Raw genomic sequence first — 21178 nt, 5'->3', positions numbered from 1 at the left:
TCACAGTGTCGCAACAGGAATCCCCCTCCACACAAAAATAACGATTAGTCATTTAAAACAAAATCTGAATCAAAATTCTCATTCATGTTTAATTTGAGGTAAAAGGAAAAAGAAAAAAAAACAATCAGAAATTGCTGACTGGCGCTGAGGTGGTTTGAAAGTTTAAGGCATTTCACGGTGATTAATAAATAATTATACATGATATATATATACCAAAAAAAAAAACTGCATTAAAATAAAATTCACAGATCAGGTGATGAGGTTGGTCACGTTCTGCAGCGCGGCAGCACTCCGGGTCAGGGAATGCTCGTGAGGGAATAATTCTCGCAGGAGGAATGACAGCAGCATCTGAAAATGGAGCGGGGGGGGGGCGCAACATCATGATACTCAAAAATGATTTTTAATAGAGTGAAAGCCTCATTTGAAACCTCATTACTTTCTCAAAACCCTACTTTGAAACCCATTTAAAACCCTAAACCAATTAAATTTCTACTTTTATTCAGTTTGACTCTTCAAACGCAGGTCTGAAACCCAACTTTGAAGCACATCCTTATACCCAACTTGGAAACTCCCAAACTAGCTTGAAACCTTAACCCTCCCGGACTTGAAAGTCTTCTCAGAAAGGAAGAGAAAAGCTGTGCATTTATTTGGGTATGCATTCGGCCAGCTGATTTCATTGGTTGACATTAGCTTTTTAAAAATCGACAAAGATTTCCAACATGAGAAAGATGACATTCAACCCCCCACACCTCCCCCCACCAAAAAAATCTGTCACATGTTCCTTATTATTGTCTGTTTTAAAGGTAACTTCTAAAGGAAAAAAATGTAAAACCATTAAAAGTGCTGCCTGTAATTCATTGTAGCATGAAGGGATCAAAAAATAAGTTCTTCTATTCATATATACAGTCATACCTTGGTTTTCGGCCATAATCAGTTCCAGAAGGCTGTTCGAAAAGTGATTTGTTCGAAATCCGAAACTATTTTATTTGCCCATGATTAGGGGCTAATACACAATGCAGAAATAAAAAATAAAAAATAAAAAAACAGTCAGATTTGCGTAAATCACAACAAACACGTCTACTCACAATGAACGCTACATGAGGAAGTGTCACGTCCTCATGTAAAGAAGCCGAGAGGAGTTGAGTGGTGTATTCGGGTTTGCTCAGTTTGATTGAAAACCGGTTTTCGGTCGTAATCCGAAGTGTAAAAATCTCACATTTTCTTGTCAAAATCCGATTTGGTCGATAACAGAGAAAACCCTAAACCAATTAAATTTCTACTTTTATTCAATTTGACTCTTCAAACGCAGGTCTGAAACCCAACTGTGAAGCACATCCTAATATCCAACTTGGAAACTCCTAAACTAGCTTGAAACCTAAACCTTGACTTGAAAGTCTTCTCAGAAAGGAAGAGAAAAGCTGTGCATGTATTAGGGTATTTATTCGGCCAGCTGATTTAATTGGTTGATATTAGCTTTTTTATAATCGACAAAGATTTCCAACATGAGAAAGATGACATTCAACCCCCCCACCCCTCAAAAAATGTCACATGTTGCTTATTTTTGTCTGTTTTTAAGGTGACTTCTAAAGGGAAAATTGTAAAACCATTAAACATGCTGCCTGTAATTCATTGTAGCATTAAGGGATCAAAAAATAAGTTCTTCTATTCATATATACAGTCATACCTCAGTTTTCGATCATAATCCGTTCCAGAAGGCTGTTCGAAAAGCGATTTGTTCAAAATCCGAAACTATTTTATTTGCCCATGATTAGGGGCTAATACACTGCAGAAATAACAAAAAAACAGTCAGATTTGCGTAAATCACAACAAACACGTCTACTCACAATGAACGCTACACGAGGAAGCGTCACTTCCTCATGTAAGGAAGGTGAGAGGAGTCGAGTGGTGTATTCGGGTTTGCTCAGTTTGATCGAAAACTGGTTTCCGGTCGTAATCCGAAGCGTAAAAATCTCGAATTTTCTGGTCAAAATCCGATTTGGTCAATAAAAGAAACTTTTGAAAACCGAGGTTTGACTATCATATTTACATTGCACCTTTCTGATCTATGAATTTTTGTACTAAGTGCTTGATATAAACCAGTCAAAAACAACAGTTACTTACATAAACAAGGGCCTTGTTTTTCTCAGCGTCCTGAAAGAGGTTAAAAACGTTCTCCATGTCCGTCTTCTTGAGGACCAGATAGTGCGAATCTACCAAGAGGGAGGGCAGAACATTCCAATTACAATCATTAATTATATTATAGTATACATGGACTGTAGTCTGTGATATAAAAATCCCTATAGAGTGAGAAATGAAGTAAATGATCGCAAAGAATCCCAAGCACAGGTAGCGAGTGCCGAGCTTGCATGTCAAGGTGCGGCGCGGCACCTACATCGAGTGCTGATGAGGTTGTGCGCTCGCTCGCGGGTCTCGCTTTTCTCGTCATCCGTACGAGGAGGCGGCGGCGGCGCTGAAGGAGAAGCGGCCGCTGGGGTCTGCGGCCACGCTTTGTCACACAGGGTTTGGATGTACCCCGCCATCTGCTCCTCGCTCGGGTTCATCTTGTTCAAGAAGGAATTCACTTTCCTGCACAGACCAACAGCGTCTGCGTCAACAAAACGGCGGGATGCAACCGGCAGGAAAGTGGAGACTACACTCACTTTTTCAAAATGGGCATGACGGGTTTCAAAATGGCGTCAAATATGTTAATGAGAATGGAGTTTCCTATGAAGACAACAACAGGGTTAGTGAAAAGAGTGACGCCCTGAGTGCAAGTATCTTGTTGCGCCACAGCATGCTGAGCAGCACTGATCTCGACTGGCTCTAGATAGAACGCAATCAAAAGCAAAAAAAAAAAAGGCAGAGAAGGTCCCCTACTAAATGGCAGTAAATTGGTGGTTCCCACAGACCGGAGAGAATACTGTCTATTTATGTAGGTATTGTAGTATACTCTGTTTGTACGTGTTGCTGTTCCTTGTGTGTTAAAGTAGCAGTTATTTCAAGGTTTACAATTACCGTAGTCGTGCCCGGGAGCACCAGGTAGCCATCAAGGATCATCGTCTTTGCATTTTAGGACTAAACACGAAAGGCGACACCTCTTGGTGGTTTACCACAACATGACACAAGCCACAAAGGCTCAGCACAAGTCGTCATCGCAATTAAGTCAACGCAAACTTTCTTTTGACAGCACAGCGTGAGGTTGTTTGAGCGGCCACGCTTTGTCACACAGGGTTTGGATGTACCCCGCCATCTGCTCCTCGCTCGGGTTCATCTTGTTCAAGAAGGAGTTGACTTTCCTGCACAGACCAACAGCGTCTGCGTCAACAAAACGGCGGGATGCAACCGGCAGGAAGTGGAGACTACACTCACTTTTTCAAAATGGGCATGACGGGTTTCAAAATGGCGTCAAATATGTTAATGAGAATGGAGTTTCCTATGAAGACAACAACAGGGTTAGTGAAAAGAGTGACGCCCTGAGTGCAAGTATCTTGTTGCGCCACAGCATGCTGAGCAGCACTGATCTCGACTGGCTCTAGATAGAACGCAATCAAAAGCAAAAAAAAAAAGGCAGAGAAGGTCCCCTACTAAATGGCAGTAAATTGGTGGTTCCCACAGACCGGAGAGAATACTGTCTATTTATGTAGGTATTGTAGTATACTCTGTTTGTACGTGTTGCTGTTCCTTGTGTGTTAAAGTAGCAGTTATTTCAAGGTTTACAATTACCGTAGTCGTGCCCGGGAGCACCAGGTAGCCATCAAGGATCATCGTCTTTGCATTTTAGGACTAAACACGAAAGGCGACACCTCTTGGTGGTTTACCACAACATGACACAAGCCACAAAGGCTCAGCACAAGTCGTCATCGCAATTAAGTCAACGCAAACTTTCTTTTGACAGCACAGCGTGAGGTTGTTTGACTTCCAACTGTCGCTTGTCGCCAGAGGCCAACAAAACCTTCCACAATCAACATGCTGTGCAAGTCATCTAAAAATAGGTACTAGATGACTAAACGCTTGCAGCGTCTTTGAGATGGAAATGAGCTACAGGAATCACCCGCATATTCACGGTTCATCAAGTTATTTGCTGAACCCCCAATTCGCATTTTTTTAGACGTGCTTCCAACGGTTCGGAAAAGGTCAAATTAAGTTCACCTTTCAAGGTTTTAAAAGCATTTATGTTCCTCCTGAAATTTCACTCCAAGGTTCAATATCTTCAGATTCTTTTGAGTACTCTATTCAAGTGATACGTCTTAAGAGCCAAGCTTTGTATATTGGGGAGGAGACAAGTTTAGCCCGCGTGGTTAGCAGAAGTGAGCCTTATACATGCACGAAAGCCCATTTACGTGCATGTTTACGAAATCAAATCATCTGTAAATCATTTATTTTTAAGGTTAATGTTGTAAAATGCGTTTGAAATAACTGTTTATGTAGAAAAAAAGAATGTAAAAAAAAAATTTGTAGTGTAAAAAAATGTACGACAGGAAACCTAAAAGTCACAACAGCTGCACGTGTGACATCACAAACATGGCCGGTGAGTCTGTGTGTGAGCTTCTGGGTGTGAGTTGTGGCCTGTGGCAGCTCCTTGCTAGCGTTTTCTTTTTGTGTGTGTGTGTGTGTGTGTGTGTGTGTGTGTGTGTGTGTATTTGACTGTTCGTTCCATTCAGTCGTCACTGAAAGAGCATCTGCGACTGACTCCCTGACTTCTGTTGAGCGATAGCATATCTGAACATCGCTTGCGGCACAACTTTTAGCTTGTTTCCAAAAAAAAAAAAAAAAAATTCAATTGGAGATCTTGTAAATGAAAGTGTAACTGGATAAAAAAATAAAAATAGAAGCTGTCAGCTTTTTTTTTTCTTTTAGCTATTGAATAGGCTTTGCTGTTAAAAGGAACAAACCTGAAATTTCTTTGAGCAGATCAAAAATGGCTTTGGTGGCCTCAAGCTGCTCCCAGGTGCCTTGACTCCTGGCCTCATCCCCCTTGGCCGGGACCACCTGCTCCTTCCCTTTGGATTTGTTAGTCCCGCAGGACAACCTGGGGCTTGTCTTCTCTTTCTTAGTCCTTTACAATCAAGACAACAAAAGTCAACGTCAACTCACTTTAGACAGTTCTAACAAAAATCGATAGTTCAAAAAAATTAAAATAAGCACTTTATGGTAAAAAGAGCAGAATAATGGCACAAACAGACATGATTATTTTCATACTTTTTTATGTAACATCGGTTTATAATTGTGCACATGCTAAAGGTGTTGGGTTGCTGTTCGCTGAATCTTTGTGTTGCTATAAACCACAATTAATAAATGAATCCACATGGCATACCAGACTCCATTTATTAATTTATTCCAATTATTCATGGAACTATGTTCCGTATCAACCTTTATGACTGTGTTCAATGGCAAAAGTTGAGTTTAATAGTTTAATACTGTTTTGTGTCCGGGGCTTGTGTGCCGATGTAGAAGCAATTTAATTAAAGAATCCGCTCTCTAATATCATCGACATGCCTGATGTGACGGTGGTTTATTTGTATTCACTGACTGAAGAAAATACTAAACACAGTTTTCTTTATACATTTGCTCAAGACTAACTACACGCTAGATGCATTTCGTTAATGCTATGCTGATTATTTGTGTTGTTACAAAACTACGGTGAATACATCCAACCAGAATAATCAGTATGTGTTCGTTAACTCTGAACCTAAACATTTGAACTACCAAGGGCTTCATACAACCCCCATTTTATTATCTCGGTCGTTTATGTAACACGGTTTATGATTGTGTACATGCTAGATGTGTGGTGTTTGTTCTTTACGGTCGTCTTTAAGTGTTTTGCTGCCATCTTGTGGCATCTATAGGCAATTACAAATACTCTATGCAGCAGGACGGTCATTATTCGCAGATTTTTGCTTTCTTCTTGCACTCTCCTGATTGGTGGAGCAGCTAGTTACAGGTGAGCTAACCTGGCATTGAAGTGCAACCACGACGGGCCATTGGTGGCATCCTCCCCATGAAGGCCTCCTTCGCGGCTGCAGCTTGGCGACGCGTACTCCAACTGGGATGCGTCCTCGTCGCTGTGGTTTTTGAGAGAGGCCAGAGACTCCTGCGATCTGGATCGGGTTAGTCCCCTGAGGATCATTTTAAAGTGCGTTAAGGGATTTTCGGAATCCTCCCCCTTTTCCTGGGCACAGCTTCCAATGGGAGAGTCTGAGTTGAAACATGGGCGCGGCTCCTTTTCGGTTTCCTCGTCGTCTCCCTCGGGCGTCTCACAGGAGGTTATAACGATGGTGGGAAGTGAAACGCTGCCAACGACGCAGCTCGTCTCAGAGGAGCTGGGGAAGTTCTCTGAACCTTCTGCGGATGTGATGATTTCTTTGGAGGCTTCTGTCGGCGGAGTAGAGCTCTGCAAGGAAAATAATCAACTTTGGTTGAAGCGGCAGGGACGAAAACACATCACGACTCATTAAGCGGTTTATATCCTTGATCCAGTTCAAGGTCCATATAGACTGAATGTTTACAAGTCAGTTTTTTCTTTTCACTACTGTGTGACACTTTTGCACACTACTGGTACAGCTCCAAGTTACTGATGAGGCAAAAAACGTGCACTAAGAGACAACTGTCTGCATCTAGTTCTTTAGTGCTCAGATTAAAGCAAAAATTGCTTCCAATATTAGTTATCAAACGTGCTCCTTTTTATGTATTATTTTTTCTCTTAACAGATTGATACTTTATTTTCTGAATTGTATTGGTGTAATTTGCACAGTTTTTAAATAAAAATGTTGACTTTATTGTAGTATTACATAAGAAAATTCTGATATTTCAACGGGAGTGTGTTCACTCTCTACATGTACTGTATATGAATTTACACTTATTAATACACTTAATTATTAATTAATTAATAATAATGATTAATTATCTAAACTGGCTACACACTTATTCTTTATCATTTAAAAAAAAAACTCTTGTTTTCAGTTTTGGTGTATTTTCGATCCAAATTTCTCTAATGGCTCTCAGATGCATCATTTCTACAACATTATCTTATGACTGAGCAAAAGGGATCCGATACAAAAATAAATAGGTCTGCATTTTTATGAGGATGATTGTATCTTACCCAATATTAATAACAATCTCGAAAATACAATGTCTGGGCATCATAGCTGGAGTTTAAAACATTTTTACTTCAGCAGTAGAGTGCTGTTTACCCCACAGCCCACTAAATAAAATATGCAAACACATTGCAGACTGCGTATCCCCTACAGACACCACTAAAAATGACAGTTTATTTGCCTTTTTTTTTTTTTTGCACTCAATTTCCTTCAGTGCTTCTCCATTGTGTGCATGCAATGCGGCATATAACAGAGACAATCCAACCAATTGCTATAAAAGCGCTGCCTATGCATGAGTAGCTCTTTAGATTACTTTGATGCAGCCTATTCCTGAGCAAGACACTTTCTTCAGAACAAATTGAAAAGTGTCTGTCATTCAACCGCGGGTCATTTGAGTAAGGCGGTCGGTGTAAAACAATCAACATAAGAATGACAAAACAAGAGCTGCATCAGAAATGTGGCTTTTGCAAAGATAATGCTCACCACGTTTGAGTGGTATTGCCAGGGAGATTTTTTTTTTTACCTTATAAAGGCAGATTATGGAGCACTCTCATATTGGATTTGATGAGATCATGCAGGCCAGGATACAGCATTTCCCCATTACATCGTAAACTGTTAATATTACGTACGAATATTTTGGACATACGAAGACTACAACGCAAGTTAAAAGAGCGAGACAAAGAGAAGAGACAACAGGCGCGAAGGAACACTTAGAGTGTGTTTGAATATTTAACAAGGTGTGCGGGGACTGTAGAACAAAAAAACATACAAAAAATAAACTTTAGTTCTGTATTATTTTCCACCTATAGCAGGTAGGTTTGGAAGGTATCACCCACAATAAACTGTGTTTCAATGCACTGTATATGTAAAACAATTCACTTATTGTGATTTAAAAAGAAAAAAAAAACAATTTGTTCAATTAAGTTTGGTAGCGAAAGGGTTCAAATACAGAAAAAAAGATCTAAAATGCTCTATAGAGTGAAAAAAAAAACATCCACTAATCGTTTTTTTTTTTCCCATGTATGTACATTCCACAAAAGGTAGCCATAGGATAGTGCAGCCCATTCGATGAGGGCGAGTGTTGTCATGAAATACCTAAAATGAACTACGTTACCTCTTCGTCCTCTTGTCCAGGTGTCAAGAAGTAAGCCAACCCGCTCAACAGGCCCCACACGCCTCCGTAATGCTGCTCTTCATTGAGCAGCTTGTCCAGTGGACACAGAAACTGGAACACCGGTTGCGTGTGTCCAATTAGCGTGTCACAAATTAATTCCTGGCAAGGCAAACAAGACGCTCAGGAAAGAGTAAAACATCCAATTAGCTTCTTGTGTCCGTGGCTGTGTTTCTTCTTCTTCTTTTTTTTTTTTTTTTGTTTTACCTGAAGGAAGTGCTCCACGGAAACTTTTGCTGCTTCTTTAGCCTCGTCATTGACCTCAAGCTCATTGACCTCCAAGATCATGGGCAAGCTGGTGGAGTCCTGAGGAAAAAAAAAAACAAAAAACAAACACACACACACACACACACACACACACACACACACACACACACACACACACACACACACACACACCTCTGTCAGTGGAATGCACAGACGCAGTTGGTAAGTGCGGTGACTGATCACCTCCAACAGCCTCTTAAAATATCCATATCCACCTTTATGTTCTCTTTGTGGCAAGCTTCTTCTTCCTTGACAATCATGTTATGTTTTTCTGGTTCAATAAAATATAATACAATACAGTATATTGTATAAGTCTGCTCATAGTCTGATACAGGGTTGCAGTTTCTCCCTTGTAGCCTGTCGGACACACACTGGTGCTCAATCGCTTGGTAAAAAGAATTGCTAAGAGTATTTTTTTTTCCAGGATGATTCACTTCAGTCATGTTGCTTCATGTGGGGTGGGCCTAAGATTCCACTAAAGAACCTTGCAGTAAAGCCCTGGCTAATAGGAAAGCAGTACTTGGCATCAAGGAGGTATATATCTTGAAGTGGTATGTCTCTTTAAGAAGAAAATAATCTCACGCACTTTTTATGAAGACACCTGAGAGTATTTTTAAATTGTGTGTGTGTGTGTGTGTGTGTGTGTGGGGGGGGGGGCACAAGATTTTCTCTAACTGCTCCTTTTCAAACAGTTTTACATGCACAATGAAGTCTGATTCAAATGACAGTCTTCAAGAAAGAGATCTGATTGGCATTCAAAGTGGTATGTGGGGAAATCCAATTTACCTGCCACCTGTTTCTGAAATAAATGACATCTGTGTATTTCTTCTTGATGTCCCACTGGAAGTTTTCAGGGCTGTCCCTCTCCTCCAGGTGAACTGTGAAGATTAGCTCCTCATTTTCCCACCCAGCCTGAAACAGAGACAGAAAGGGGAAAAATATGTACACCTACTCAAGCCGAGCTTCCAAGGACAAGCATTCGCATACTCTCTGCTGACAAATAACAGGCCCCGCAGGACATTCCAGACTGTCAGCGATATTTAGAACTCACATGAGGGATGCTGACAGCCCAGCGGCCGACGCGCCACATTTCATAAGACAGCTTGAATTCCATCATGTCCTCTTGGACGCTTGTCAGGTAGTTCTCCAGATCGCTGTCCTCCTAATGGGGTTTGGCCACAAATCAACAATGAGTCGTCCTAGTTTGACTTCCGATCACACTATATTGTGTCTTGCATCCGTGTTTGACATCCTTTATTGAGCCAAGACGTGCAATTTTTACCAAACAAAAATGTCCCTACTTGCCAGAAAGGGATTTTTTTTTTTTTTTTGTGAACACCTTAAAAAATCCAGTCTATAGAAATCCCAATCTAGTGATTTAGGGAGTGGGTAATGATGGGGAAGCCTCACCCGGTCGGAGTCGTGCTGGCTGTGCACGGAGCCCTCCCGGCTGCTGGCCTCGTCCTCGTTGGCCGCGTCTCCCTGGGCCGCTATGATCCTCATCACCAGCTCCCGCTCCAGCTTTTTCATCTTTTTCTTCTTGGCCTTCTTGGTCTTCATCTTGTCCACAAATTTTGACCAGCCCGCCTTGAATTTGTTGCCTGACAGAACCAGATTAGAAAACATGTAGACAGATGTGATGCGAGAGGAAAAAAAAAAACAGAAGCAGCTCCTGTACTTTTATTATTGACATTATATTGACATAATTTCTACCATGACTTTTGAATGAAGCAACAGCAACAAACGTGTTCCAATGAATAATAAGTTTGCAGTAAGATGCCGGATAAACAACCCAACTTGCTCATGATGTGTGGACAAATACAGCTCATTAGAGCGCTTGTTTGTCCACATTATGTAAACTCGGGCTGGTGTTGCATAAATATGTACAAGGCTCATTACGAGCGTATCATTATTTGCTTTATTTCACTCGTCGATGCAGTTTGCGGCGCGCTGGCGTGACGACAGCGAATAAATGAGTTGACATTAGCTGCTTGGACAAACAATGGAGAAACTAATTAAAGCATGAAGGGTCCCGGTTAGTACAAACATGTCACAAATAAAGACGACACCACACGGCTACTGATTAAACCAGTCCTACGTTCACAATCCGAATCGTAATAATGATCCCATCTGCTCTCCCTGATGTCGCCGCCATCTTCCCATTTGAAAACAACCCTTCAATGAAATGTGCTTTTCCTCAAGGTTGGAATGAGAATAAAATTCAACCTTGTCCCGACTTGCCTCATTCTCATCCAACTATGACAGGTACACTGATTTGTAGCTCAATTCAAATGTGTTTAAATTGGCTTTGGAACCCAAGAAGTGGTCCGGTTAGAAGACTTTGAGAGGAGTTCTTGTCCTTGTAGATGTTTAGATCAGTGATTCGCAACCGCAGTAATGTACCGCTGAGAGATTAGCCAATTGCATGAGGCAGATGATAACTGCCTGTTCATGTGTATATATGAGTTCACCTAAGGAGAAAATAAACAGACGCTTCTTCGTAAAGAAGCCATCAGGTTGCAGCTGAACCGTGTCGCTCATTATTCTCAAAGTGCGAGTTTCGTCTCGTATATTAAAGGTCTTTATGTCCTCAGGGTTGCCACTTTTACCATTCATCACTAGAAATAATAACAGAATACTAGGAAAGGGACGTTTAGTAGGCTCGGCACAATACAGTCTGTACAATACGCCCTTATGGGCCGCGGTTTATCAGTTTTCATATTGAGATGATGTGTGCGCGTACCTGTAGTCACATTCGTAACTGCATCAGGCTTCAAAGTCAAATGTAAAACTAGCAATACGAACATAGGGTTTGAGAGACGCAACTTTAAAAGCATGGCTACATTGAAATTTCTGGGCTGGACTAATGTTGGCTTTACCGTCGAATGTAAGGACGAAGAGAGTGAAAACTGTTGACATACATTTTACTGGGTTGCTCATTGTTCCGTGTTCTGTACGTCAAGGGGAAAACACGACTTATGCCCAAACCTGTGTTCGCATTCTGATGCAACATTTGCGACACTATCCAGTGGTAGCATTTATTGCTCAAGATTTGCAGCCCTTTTCTGGGTTTGAAGATTTGTGCTTTGCCCACTTCCTGAAAGTGTACTTTAAATTCGGCGTGATTGATCGCGCCTGCAGAGTGGGTTGCTGGTATGACCAATTGACAGTGAAACAGAAATAAGTTAGTGTATTGTTCGGTACACGAAAAAAAAATCCATTTTTGTTGACAAGTTAAAAAATAAAATAAAAAAATGGAGGTAATTTTGAGAGTGATGTTTTTGCTAAAAACATTGACCCAAATGTACAGAACCATGGCCCAAAAAACTGTGACAAAGAGTACCGCGTGTTAGTTGTATCGTCCAGCCCAACAGAATACATGAAGAGATACAAACAATAAATTGGCTTCAACAACTGGGTGCTTTCATGAAGCCATTTCACTCCATCTAAGCATAACCACTGCTGGAATTTGATTAATTTTATCGAAGAAAGAAAGAAAAAAAAAAAGGATTTCAATGGAGCGCAAGATGCAAAATCCTTTTCAATCTGCTTTAGCTCTTTTTGCAATATTCTGTTGATAACTGCCAGTCTTCGCTGGGAGGATGCAATTAAAGCCAACAGAAGCTTCATTAAATTCCATCCAGCCGCTTGCCAACAGGACTTCAAGTGCAGGATTGCCTTCGCAATAAACAACACAGGCAGTGAGAAGAAACGCACGCTTCTGTGCTTTGTCACAAAACATTAGCGCTTGTAGCGCGGGTACAAAAAGAGCAACGGAACACAACCCAAACACAACCCGTCTCAACCACAGATCGTCTGCTCCAGATAGAGACAAGCAAGTCACCGCCAAACACAACAGGAAAGTCTTCAATTATTCATTAACAACTAAAAATATTGTTTTTCGCGTCTGTCGATGTGAATACCCGTTCATATTTCAAAATGGATGGAGCACAAACGACACACTAAGAACACTAGAATAAGGTCTAATACTTTTTCGGACCAGTTCCTCATATATTCAATTCAAGTAAACCTAGATCAAAATGGAAAATGCAGTTTGGCCCGAAATTATGTATGAAGGCTGCTGGACTGATATGTTGTGGAAATTTTGGGGGGAATTTGAGAAGTGAAGTTGGAAGGGCTTGAATTGGTCAAGAAAAATTGAATGATTGACAGTAAGTGCCAAAAAAAATCTGGTCATTTGGGAATTCTGGGAAAAAGAGGCAGAGAAGGTCCCTACTAAATTGCAGTAACAATCATCGTTGCCACAGAGCAGAGAGAATATGTGTCCGCGAGTCTTGATGTCAGCCATGTTTGTATGCTCTGCTGCTCTGCGAGTGTGCTCCGGTATCAGTTGTTTGAAGGTTTATAATTACTAGGACCAAGTAATGTCTATGCGAATGTCCATAAGAATTTCAGTTAGCGAGAAAATTTCATTTGATAAAATTAAGGTTTAGCTCAACATTTTGAAGTTTTAATTCACAACTTTTACTTTGATTTTTTTTTTAATGGGCGTTTTGTGTCAGTTTTTCAGTAATCTACAGCTGGAAGTGACAAACAACTTGAAGCAAGCCTGCCCGGCCTCTTATTTGGACGTGTAAAATGATGCTCCAGAGTTCAAACAGACCTTTGGCTTTGCCCTTAATCCTGGTGCTGGTGGATACTTCCACTCCCTCCAAGTTCCTATAAAAGCAGAGACAAGGCAGTCAGGATGCCCACATGCACGCACGCATGCCGACAGATGATAATGATTCAAGCTGTGTGTCGCGTGACAGTGGCAACTCACACTTGAGCGGTGTCGTCCTCCTGCGAAGCCAGAGAGATTTGGTCTGGGTCAGAAGCGCATAGCTCTTCTGTCGAACCTTTAGTTGAGACGCTGTCAAGCTGGCTCACCACCAGCTGGTTCAGGTTGTCAGGGTCAGACAGCCATGTCACCAACAGGCCCAAACCTGAGGATGGAAGCGGGGGAGAAAAAGCAAAAACACTCACTCACTAACACTTGATCGGGTACACAAGCACCCTCCGATGAGCAGCAATTCAACAGAAAATAAGAGAGAGAAAAGAAATTTAACTACCAAGTGAACGCGAAATCGCAGTCCGTTATATCACCGATTTTAAGGCAATGGCTTTTAAGGGTTTCTCAAGTATGAAGTCACAGATGTTTGAAGGTTCATAATCGCTAACATCTATGCGAATTTCATTTAACCCACCTATGGTATTTCGCCTTATATGGTTGAACATGTTATTTAAAAACATTTCAATAAAACTTCAGTTCATATAAATGTGTTACGTTTTCTTCGGTTTCATAGGTCAGTTTTAGTGGAGTGACAAATATACAGCCTGAAGCAAGCATATGGTGCCGCTTACTCGGAGGGCTGCGAGCGAGTCTTCTTTTCCTTTCCCAAAAGTGATGTGATACAATAGCGGCCAGAAAGTTACTTTGTTTGTTGCCACATTGAACAACTATCTGCGAGGATGCACGTCAAAACAAAACAAAAAGTTCTGAGCAATAAACATACAATTAAAAACGATTAATCAGCCAGACGTAATGAACAGATTTAATGTGTCTTTTGTCGATAAGAGTTTAAAACAAATGCAGTTCTTTTTGAGTCACCAGTTCTTCTGATTGCAATGTATCATTTATGCACGGAAGAAATGAGTCAGATGTGAGCGAAGACATTTTTTTGTTGAACACAACTCAAAGACTCGATCTATAAACAAATTATAGCCTCCTAATGTATTGTACAGTTGAAAATAAGTGGCACTTTTTTTTGTGTGCCTCCGATCAGTCAAAGTCCGCACATAAGTCTTTTGGCTAATTACAACTGATATAAACAGCACTTAATGTTGGAGAAAATTGCCGTACGATATTGCCAACTCAATTATACGGCATATGAATAAAATGTTTCATCAATACTTCTTTGGGTCCAAGCCAACAGAAATAGAAAGAGCTTGCACATGGGCGATAATTCTTCAATTAGAGTCATAAAAGGCATTCATTGTAAACGCGGCGCAATAGCAAAAACCTGCAAAGATGAAAAGATTTTATGTAGTTGCTTTAAAAGACAAAGAAGCCCAAAAGGGAGATTATAAATCTGTGAATACAGACTCTCCTTTTAATATGATTTTGGGGCCTTTTTTTAAGATCGTTAAAAAAATATCCACTGACAAAGAATTACACGATAGTATATTATATATAGAGAGAGCTCTGCCAAGGTGGAACAAAAAAGGGGTAGGAGAAACAAAAATATTTCATAATCGTGCAGGGAAAATGTGGAATTCACATATGTATTGAAGAGACAATTTTGGAGTACATAAACTCACTCTCTGCCGCACTGTGGACATTTGTCAACAGGCTATCAACCACTTATTGCCATCAAGGAATATCTTTGTCAAGTACGTTGTTCTGATGGGTAGGCGTGCAAGTGGGTATCGCCCAACTTGTCTGCAAAATTCGGGTTTGTAAACCACTTAAATGACAAACAGATCACTGAAGATAGCGCTGTTGCATCGCTTTGGAGTTGAGATCAGCAAAGCTTTTGAGTAGAAGGACAAGATCAGGTGGTGAATATCGACTTTTCACGTCAATTACCTGGGAGAGAAATGCCAACATGATGGAAGTCCAACGCTGTGAGTGTTTAGAGAGGCAGAGCGCGCTCCCCTCTTATTAGTTTGCCTTTCAGAGCTGTTGAGCTTTTATCGTTATCATTATTCTCATTCAGAGTTTCTTTCATGTACAATTCACCGAAGGTACTGGCAAAGAATGGCAATCTGGAGGGCCGAGAGAAGCATTTTAAAACGGTACGCGAGAGCTACGATCGTGAACGCGCAGCAAAAGTACCTCCCATGCCTCCTCGTCAGGTCTCGACAAAGGTAAGCAGTGATTTCCTTTTCACAAACTCACGTGTCTAATTTATTTTTCTGTTTCGTTCACCTTAGGGGCCGTTATGGCTGTTGCTCCATTATGGCATGCGTGTGTAAGTGCTTCCTGAAATGCTTCCTTACCCTTTAAAGCAACAATCTCACTTAGGGCACAGCGGGCCATTTGCTGGCACCACAGGTGTTCAGGCAGCAGGTTCCGTACCAGAGCGTCCGAGAGCTCACGGAGCAACGCCATCTCCTCGGTGCGGCAGCTCAACAAAGGCTCTCTGAAAAGATAAACAAGAGCACAGGGTGAAAACATGGCGGGATTTATAAGTGGCCTTCAATGCTATTCATCCCTACGGGGGTGAAAAATCACGTGCGCTAAATCGTCAAGGTGCCACTTTTTAAACCTTTTTTCGCCGGAAAAAAAGCCATCACTGCAGGTAAAATCCAATAAAGCGCGGTAAATTATTCATGGACGATAAAACATCCGGAGGTATTTATAGGCACGTTATTGAGAGCAAAGAGCAGCTGAGACAGCAATAATTGAAGGTGTTTTTTTTTTTTTTTAACTAAAGTAATGCACAGCACAGCCTCCAGCACGACAAGCTCGCTTGAATTTTAATATGCTGGGATTTGGAGCACATTTCTTGATTGAGCAGTGTTTCCATGGCACTTATTTTACATTAGAGAAATTTTACAGTACCAAATAAAAATGTCAAACTGTACTCATTCTAGATACAGTCACGTTTTTTGTGTGATAATTTTTCTGAAAAAAAAAAATAAATAATCCCCACAAAAATCTTTTGTGGCCCAAAAACCTATTGTTTAATACCATGACGAGCAGAAAGTTCAGTAAATAACTTTGTGAATGCTCTTTTCTTGTTCTGTGGTGTGCCTTGCGTTGAGAGTTTTCTAATGTAAAATATGATCCTTGGCTCGATAATGTTTGGAAAACACCGCGTTCATGACCCCTGATGACCTTGTGTGGGTACGCTTAAAACCCCAGCAAAATTCGAAATGCGAGGTTCTGTTCACCTGTCAGGTTGCTTGGCGTCGTGCAAGTGCTGCGTAAGAATGCGAATGGAGCCCACCACCGTTTGGCACACATCCAAGTCCCGCGTGAGCTGGATAATGCTGTCGATGACATAGTCAAACTCCTCGCCCAGCGCCCGGCGCAACGGCTGCCGCTCACACGGCTCGGGAACGTCATACCACGGCAACACCAGTCGCGCGTAGGCACAGTGGAACACTGCGGAGATCAAAGTTAGAATAGTTTGGGAATTTTCATGATCGTTTGTTTTTATTTCATTTTGATGTTTTTTAGTTAGTTTTAATTACTTTTCTGAACAGGTTCGTTAGTTTTTATTCATTTTAGCTTTATTCAAAAATGCTTCGTTTTTGGTCCTGTTCTTATTATTTATTTAATTATGTATTTATTTAGAAAATTTTGTGTACTTCTTGTGTCAAAGAGTGACAAAAGCTGGAAAGCCATTCCAAAACACGCAATATGCAAACACAGAGGAGAAACATCATTTGGTGGCGCTTTTTTATTTGCGGCCACTAAATGACGTCATTTCGACTCGACACACAGGAAAAAGATCACAACTCCCAGGCGGCTGTTCCACCTTGCTCCTTCCCACGAACGACCGAGCTCTAATGCCAAAATAAATATATTTTAAATCAACCCCTGAGGCACGTGTATTAAATTAATTGCCAAATATGAAACTAAAGGACATTGAACATAGTCGTGTAAACGTAAAAAGTAGTTTCAGTTCATTTTTAAGAGTTGTTTGAAGCCTCGCCATTGCGGTCACTGAGCTTAGCGGGTCATTGGCAGGTTGCAACAGAGATAGAGAGACTGGAAGAGTCACACAGAGCCATAAGTGCACCAAAGTGGCAACCAGTCCAGTAGACAATTAAAATACTCATCTAGATTCTGATACCAGTACTTGCTTCCAAGATCCTTTCAACAAGTGCACAATATTGTGTATCCCGAATATGATTAATTTTCAGAATGAAACCCAAAAAAAATGCATCCTAGATGTCTCTCAACACAAAAATGGATGGATGAAACTAAAGTTGAGTTTGTTAACATTTCCCTGTAAATCCCACCCGTCAGGAGTGAACCGACCTCGGTCTTGGTGACACACACACACACACACACACACACACAACGTGTGGACAAATACATCATGAGCACAAAAGAAAAAAAAAAAACAAATTTACAAGTGTTATTGTTTTACGAGTACACTCATCAGGGTTACAAGTGCCATTACTTCCCACTCACAGTTACGACATAGTCTGCGGCCGAGTCATGAAGAGACATTTATTAAAGGCAGCGAAAACACACGCTGGTGAAGCATGCAAAGCAGGCATGTTACTTCCCGTTCAGTCTTATCTAAGAATGGGATCCATCTTTTTGGTAGGTGGGGTTTGCCACTTTTTTTTCTTGCCTGGACGCCCCTCCTCAGTGGAGGTAACATGACCTCCTTAAAGTGTGTCAAGTCACAACACAACACTGCATTTGCTGGCATAACACACCTAGAAGGGAACCAATGCGTTGTGACAGCACGGATTTGATTTTAAAAATGTATTTGTTAAAACAATGGTTACCAACCAGTGAGCCAACAAACGTGAGTAAACGGACACGAGATGGTCATTATTCTGTATACCGGTACATGCTTTTTGTGAGATTTTTTTTCCCCAATATGAAATATTTAACAAAGCTCAATTAAGTTTGGAAATAACTGTATGAAAACACCCACCATGCTGCAGGGATCTTTTGACATGAGGATAGCGGCGCCCCAGAGAGCCCCCGGCGTCGTCATCGTTACCTTCTGCAGTTAAGTCGCTACTCAAGCGTTCATCAAGAGTCTCCTGGGTGTGAGAGATAAATTAAAGATCGAAGCTAAAACTTAACACCGTAATGCAAACATCAATCAACTCATAAATGAAGCTCTTACATAAATTATTTAGAAAAGATTATTTTAGTTGTTCATGATTGTGATTTTAATAGTCTTTTATGTAGTTTCTATACTTTGTTACGGCTGTAGTTGCTAAGCGTTCCATCAGGTTTTAAACATGTACTTCTACTCAAGTACAGGGAGAGTACACCTCTGTATCTCCTTAACTCAAGTAATTGTATTTCTTTAATTTTCTCCACAATTAAGTCTAACCGTCAATTACAACTCGCAGTGTTTGTTGGTTCACCTGGAGAGGGTCGTCGTCGGTTTGCGTGCTGCTCTCCCGGCCGCTGTTGGCCAGCAAAAGCGGCGCAGAAAGGCAAAAAAAGAAGAAGCAGACAAAATATTGAGCCAGAGTTCGACCCGACTCGGTCAAGTACCAAAGAAGGCCCAGCGTCACCGCGATGGACACGCGCCATCCAAACATCTTTTCCTCGTCCTTTTCCTCCTCACCACTACCTCGCTCGGACCCAAGTGCCAACATGGAGCGGAATCCGGGCCGCTCGGGCCGGCAGCATCGCGAAAACAGGTGCCGAAGAAATGACGTTGGCGAAACCAAGTCGGAAAACACAAATGAAAGTGGCAGAGAAGCAGCAAAGTTTGGCGAACAGTCTACTTGAACGCCGCGCGGTGATTGGCTAAACCAGGCCCGCGTGTTACTTCAAGGGGAGGGCGCCTCCTACAGGACGCGTTGTGTCACTACTGAAAATTTAATCAAAGCCTTGGCTAGCGAGCGAGCGAGATAGATAACTCGATTGATAATTTATTTAAAAAAATAGATGTATCCCCGATTACATTAATTGATTAAATAAACACAATAAGATAAACATATTAGATCATATATAAAAAGACATAAGTCTGATTTCTCTGTAGAAGGCATTTTGCCAAATTTCTCACAGTGATAATATTGTGCTTTGAAAATATCCATCTCGAACTCTCCCGATTAATGTCCCTGAGATATCTCACGTACACAGTTTTACACTATTTATCAAAACGATCCTTGAAGCAACAGTCTTGTGTTTTAATGAAAAAAATGTTTAATCGCATAATCTCCAAATTTCCATGAACATGCTGATTTTGTATTTTGGGCTCATAATAATCATTCTTGTTTTCAAGTCCCTTTTCTTCCCAATTCTTTGTCCCTGTGTAGGACAATTCAACCCACGAGTACTGCAGAACGACAAGGGCACAACAGCAGTTGAATAGTGGGGGGGAAAATTACATTAAAATACAGTTGTTCCACCGGTCAACTGAATTGTTTTACTGGGCAAGACAAACGGTACAGGTGGATGTTAAAAAAAAAAACCCACACACACACAGCTGACTATTGTAATACCAGACTTGACCTGTTGGAGGCAGCATGCTGCCACTGGCCATCCAAAATCCTTAATATCATAACTGTTAATGTAGTCTGATTTGATGGTTCAGCATTATTGATGGCAAGGCCCTGGGCAGTTTACATTGGCAACACATAGAAACTGAAATATTATTGGAAAAAAAATCTAAAACATTTACATCCATGCACTGCAAGCTGGGCAGCCAAGAGAAATGCTACCAAATGAAATGAATAGACTGTTGGGAATACTGTACATTCATACAATTAAATGGAACAAATATTAGAATTGTTTGTAGTTAAAATAATTTAGCATATAAATGTAGATGAATTTTCAACCTTTCTTTTTTTTTTCACCGTACTCACCTTTTGCTACAAGGCATGAATGAAACAAATGTCACAGTGTCCCTATGTGGTTTGAGTGAAGTGGAAAGCGATGCGGTCGGGCATGACCCAACCGAGCCCACCCATGACACAACTCGGTCTACCAGCTGATGTTACACAACAAGTGGGAGACTTTTAATAACCCACCATGAGTAAAACATTCACCTTAGCGCGGCTGTAATCCAAATTCATAAGGCCATTGGAGCACTTTTCCGATATCCTTGAAATCAAGGTTAAGGTGTATGTACTAGTACACTCTTTGTCCTCACAAGCAAGACAATTCAGCACACTAGTAGGATATCAAAAAACACTCAAAGCCATTTTATCTATTTTGTTAAGAAAAGATTGTAGATTCTAAAATTGTCCAAGATAACATCGCGTGCCCCTCTTTCATTTGACTCCACTTAGGACTTGTGCAGTGGTGAGCACCTAGGGACCATGTAGAGTGTTCCATTAACCTGCTATATATGTTTTTGGAATGTGGGAAGAAACTAGTGTACCCACAGGCACGGGGAGAACATGCAAACTCCACACAGGAAGGCTGGAGCCGGAATCCAACTCTGGACCTCAGCGCCGTGAGGCGGACGTGCTCAATTGCTAATCAGCTGACCACCCATTCACCCCATGCAAAAAGTGAACTGTTTATAAGCCATTAAGAAGTCAATTTTCTAGAATATTTAAGTCAAAACGCTCTATCTGGATGACATATAAAGTTTGCTGGCAACATGTGACCTCACAAGCCGTCCGAGTAGACATCGTGAATTGCCAAAGCGTCTCCACTAATCCCCGCTAAAATTGTTCAGCAAACCCCGAGGCGGGGAAGCCGGGGGCATCTCATTTAACAGGGGGTGAGCCTGCGGGGTTAATTTGACGTCACCTAATGGGATAGAAACTCTCCCGTGCAACAATCCAAACAACATCCCTGCCTAATTTCAGCAGGTCAAAAGTTACGCCTGAGAAGAGCAATACTAAAAAGTGCTAAAATGAGGCCGTGTCCTCTATTAGTGCGGCACGTAGAGCTCACATTACTCATTTCTATGGTTGAGCTTCGATGTCAGCCTTATTAAGACATTCTTGGAATGTGATATTTATGACATTTCAT

General features: G+C 41.2%; 1 protein-coding gene across 2 annotated transcripts; it reads right to left on the bottom strand.

Moving 5' to 3' along the window:
• Nucleotides 1-22: 22 nt before the first annotated feature.
• Nucleotides 23-19034, bottom strand: LOC109516611 (uncharacterized). Of its 2 annotated transcripts, XM_019871315.1 has the most exons (18): nt 18607-19033; nt 18162-18273; nt 16432-16645; nt 15535-15677; nt 13316-13478; nt 13157-13212; nt 9943-10133; nt 9584-9694; nt 9319-9444; nt 8473-8571; nt 8209-8367; nt 5952-6391; nt 4893-5056; nt 3370-3433; nt 3239-3296; nt 2393-2528; nt 2122-2210; nt 23-348 (listed from the first exon to the last, which is right to left on the bottom strand). In XM_019871315.1, exons 1-18 carry the CDS (start codon nt 18841-18843, stop codon nt 250-252), a joined length of 2661 nt encoding a protein of 886 aa, XP_019726874.1. In that variant the 5' UTR covers nt 18844-19033; the 3' UTR covers nt 23-249. The 2 variants fall into 2 exon arrangements, with proteins under 2 accessions (XP_019726874.1, XP_019726875.1); XM_019871316.1 differs by lacking the exons at nt 23-348; nt 2122-2210; nt 3370-3433 and having other exon boundaries at nt 2452-2528; nt 18607-19034.
• Between the last annotated feature and the right edge of the window lie 2144 nt (nt 19035-21178).

This window comes from Hippocampus comes, unplaced genomic scaffold, assembly GCF_001891065.2.
Source record: "Hippocampus comes isolate QL1 unplaced genomic scaffold, H_comes_QL1_v1.1 scaffold83, whole genome shotgun sequence".
NCBI lineage: Eukaryota > Metazoa > Chordata > Actinopteri > Syngnathiformes > Syngnathidae > Hippocampus > Hippocampus comes.
The sequence above is the reverse complement of the archived record's forward strand: the minus strand, read 5'-3'. Positions and strand labels throughout refer to the sequence as shown.

What these genes read in the sequence shown, in the direction of transcription:
- LOC109516611 (XM_019871315.1), bottom strand. Translation starts at nt 18,843, where the DNA reads ATGTTGGCACTTGGGTCCGAGCGAGGTAGTGGTGAGGAGGAAAAGGAC. An exon ending in CTGGACAAGAGGACGAAGAG is followed by an intron (nt 6,392 to 8,208) that starts GTAACGTAGTTC and finishes TTTTCCTTGCAG; the next exon opens with AGCTCTACTCCGCCGACAGA. An exon ending in CAACCTCATCAGCACTCGAT is followed by an intron (nt 2,211 to 2,392) that starts GTAGGTGCCGCG and finishes CCCTCTTGGTAG; the next exon opens with ATTCGCACTATCTGGTCCTC.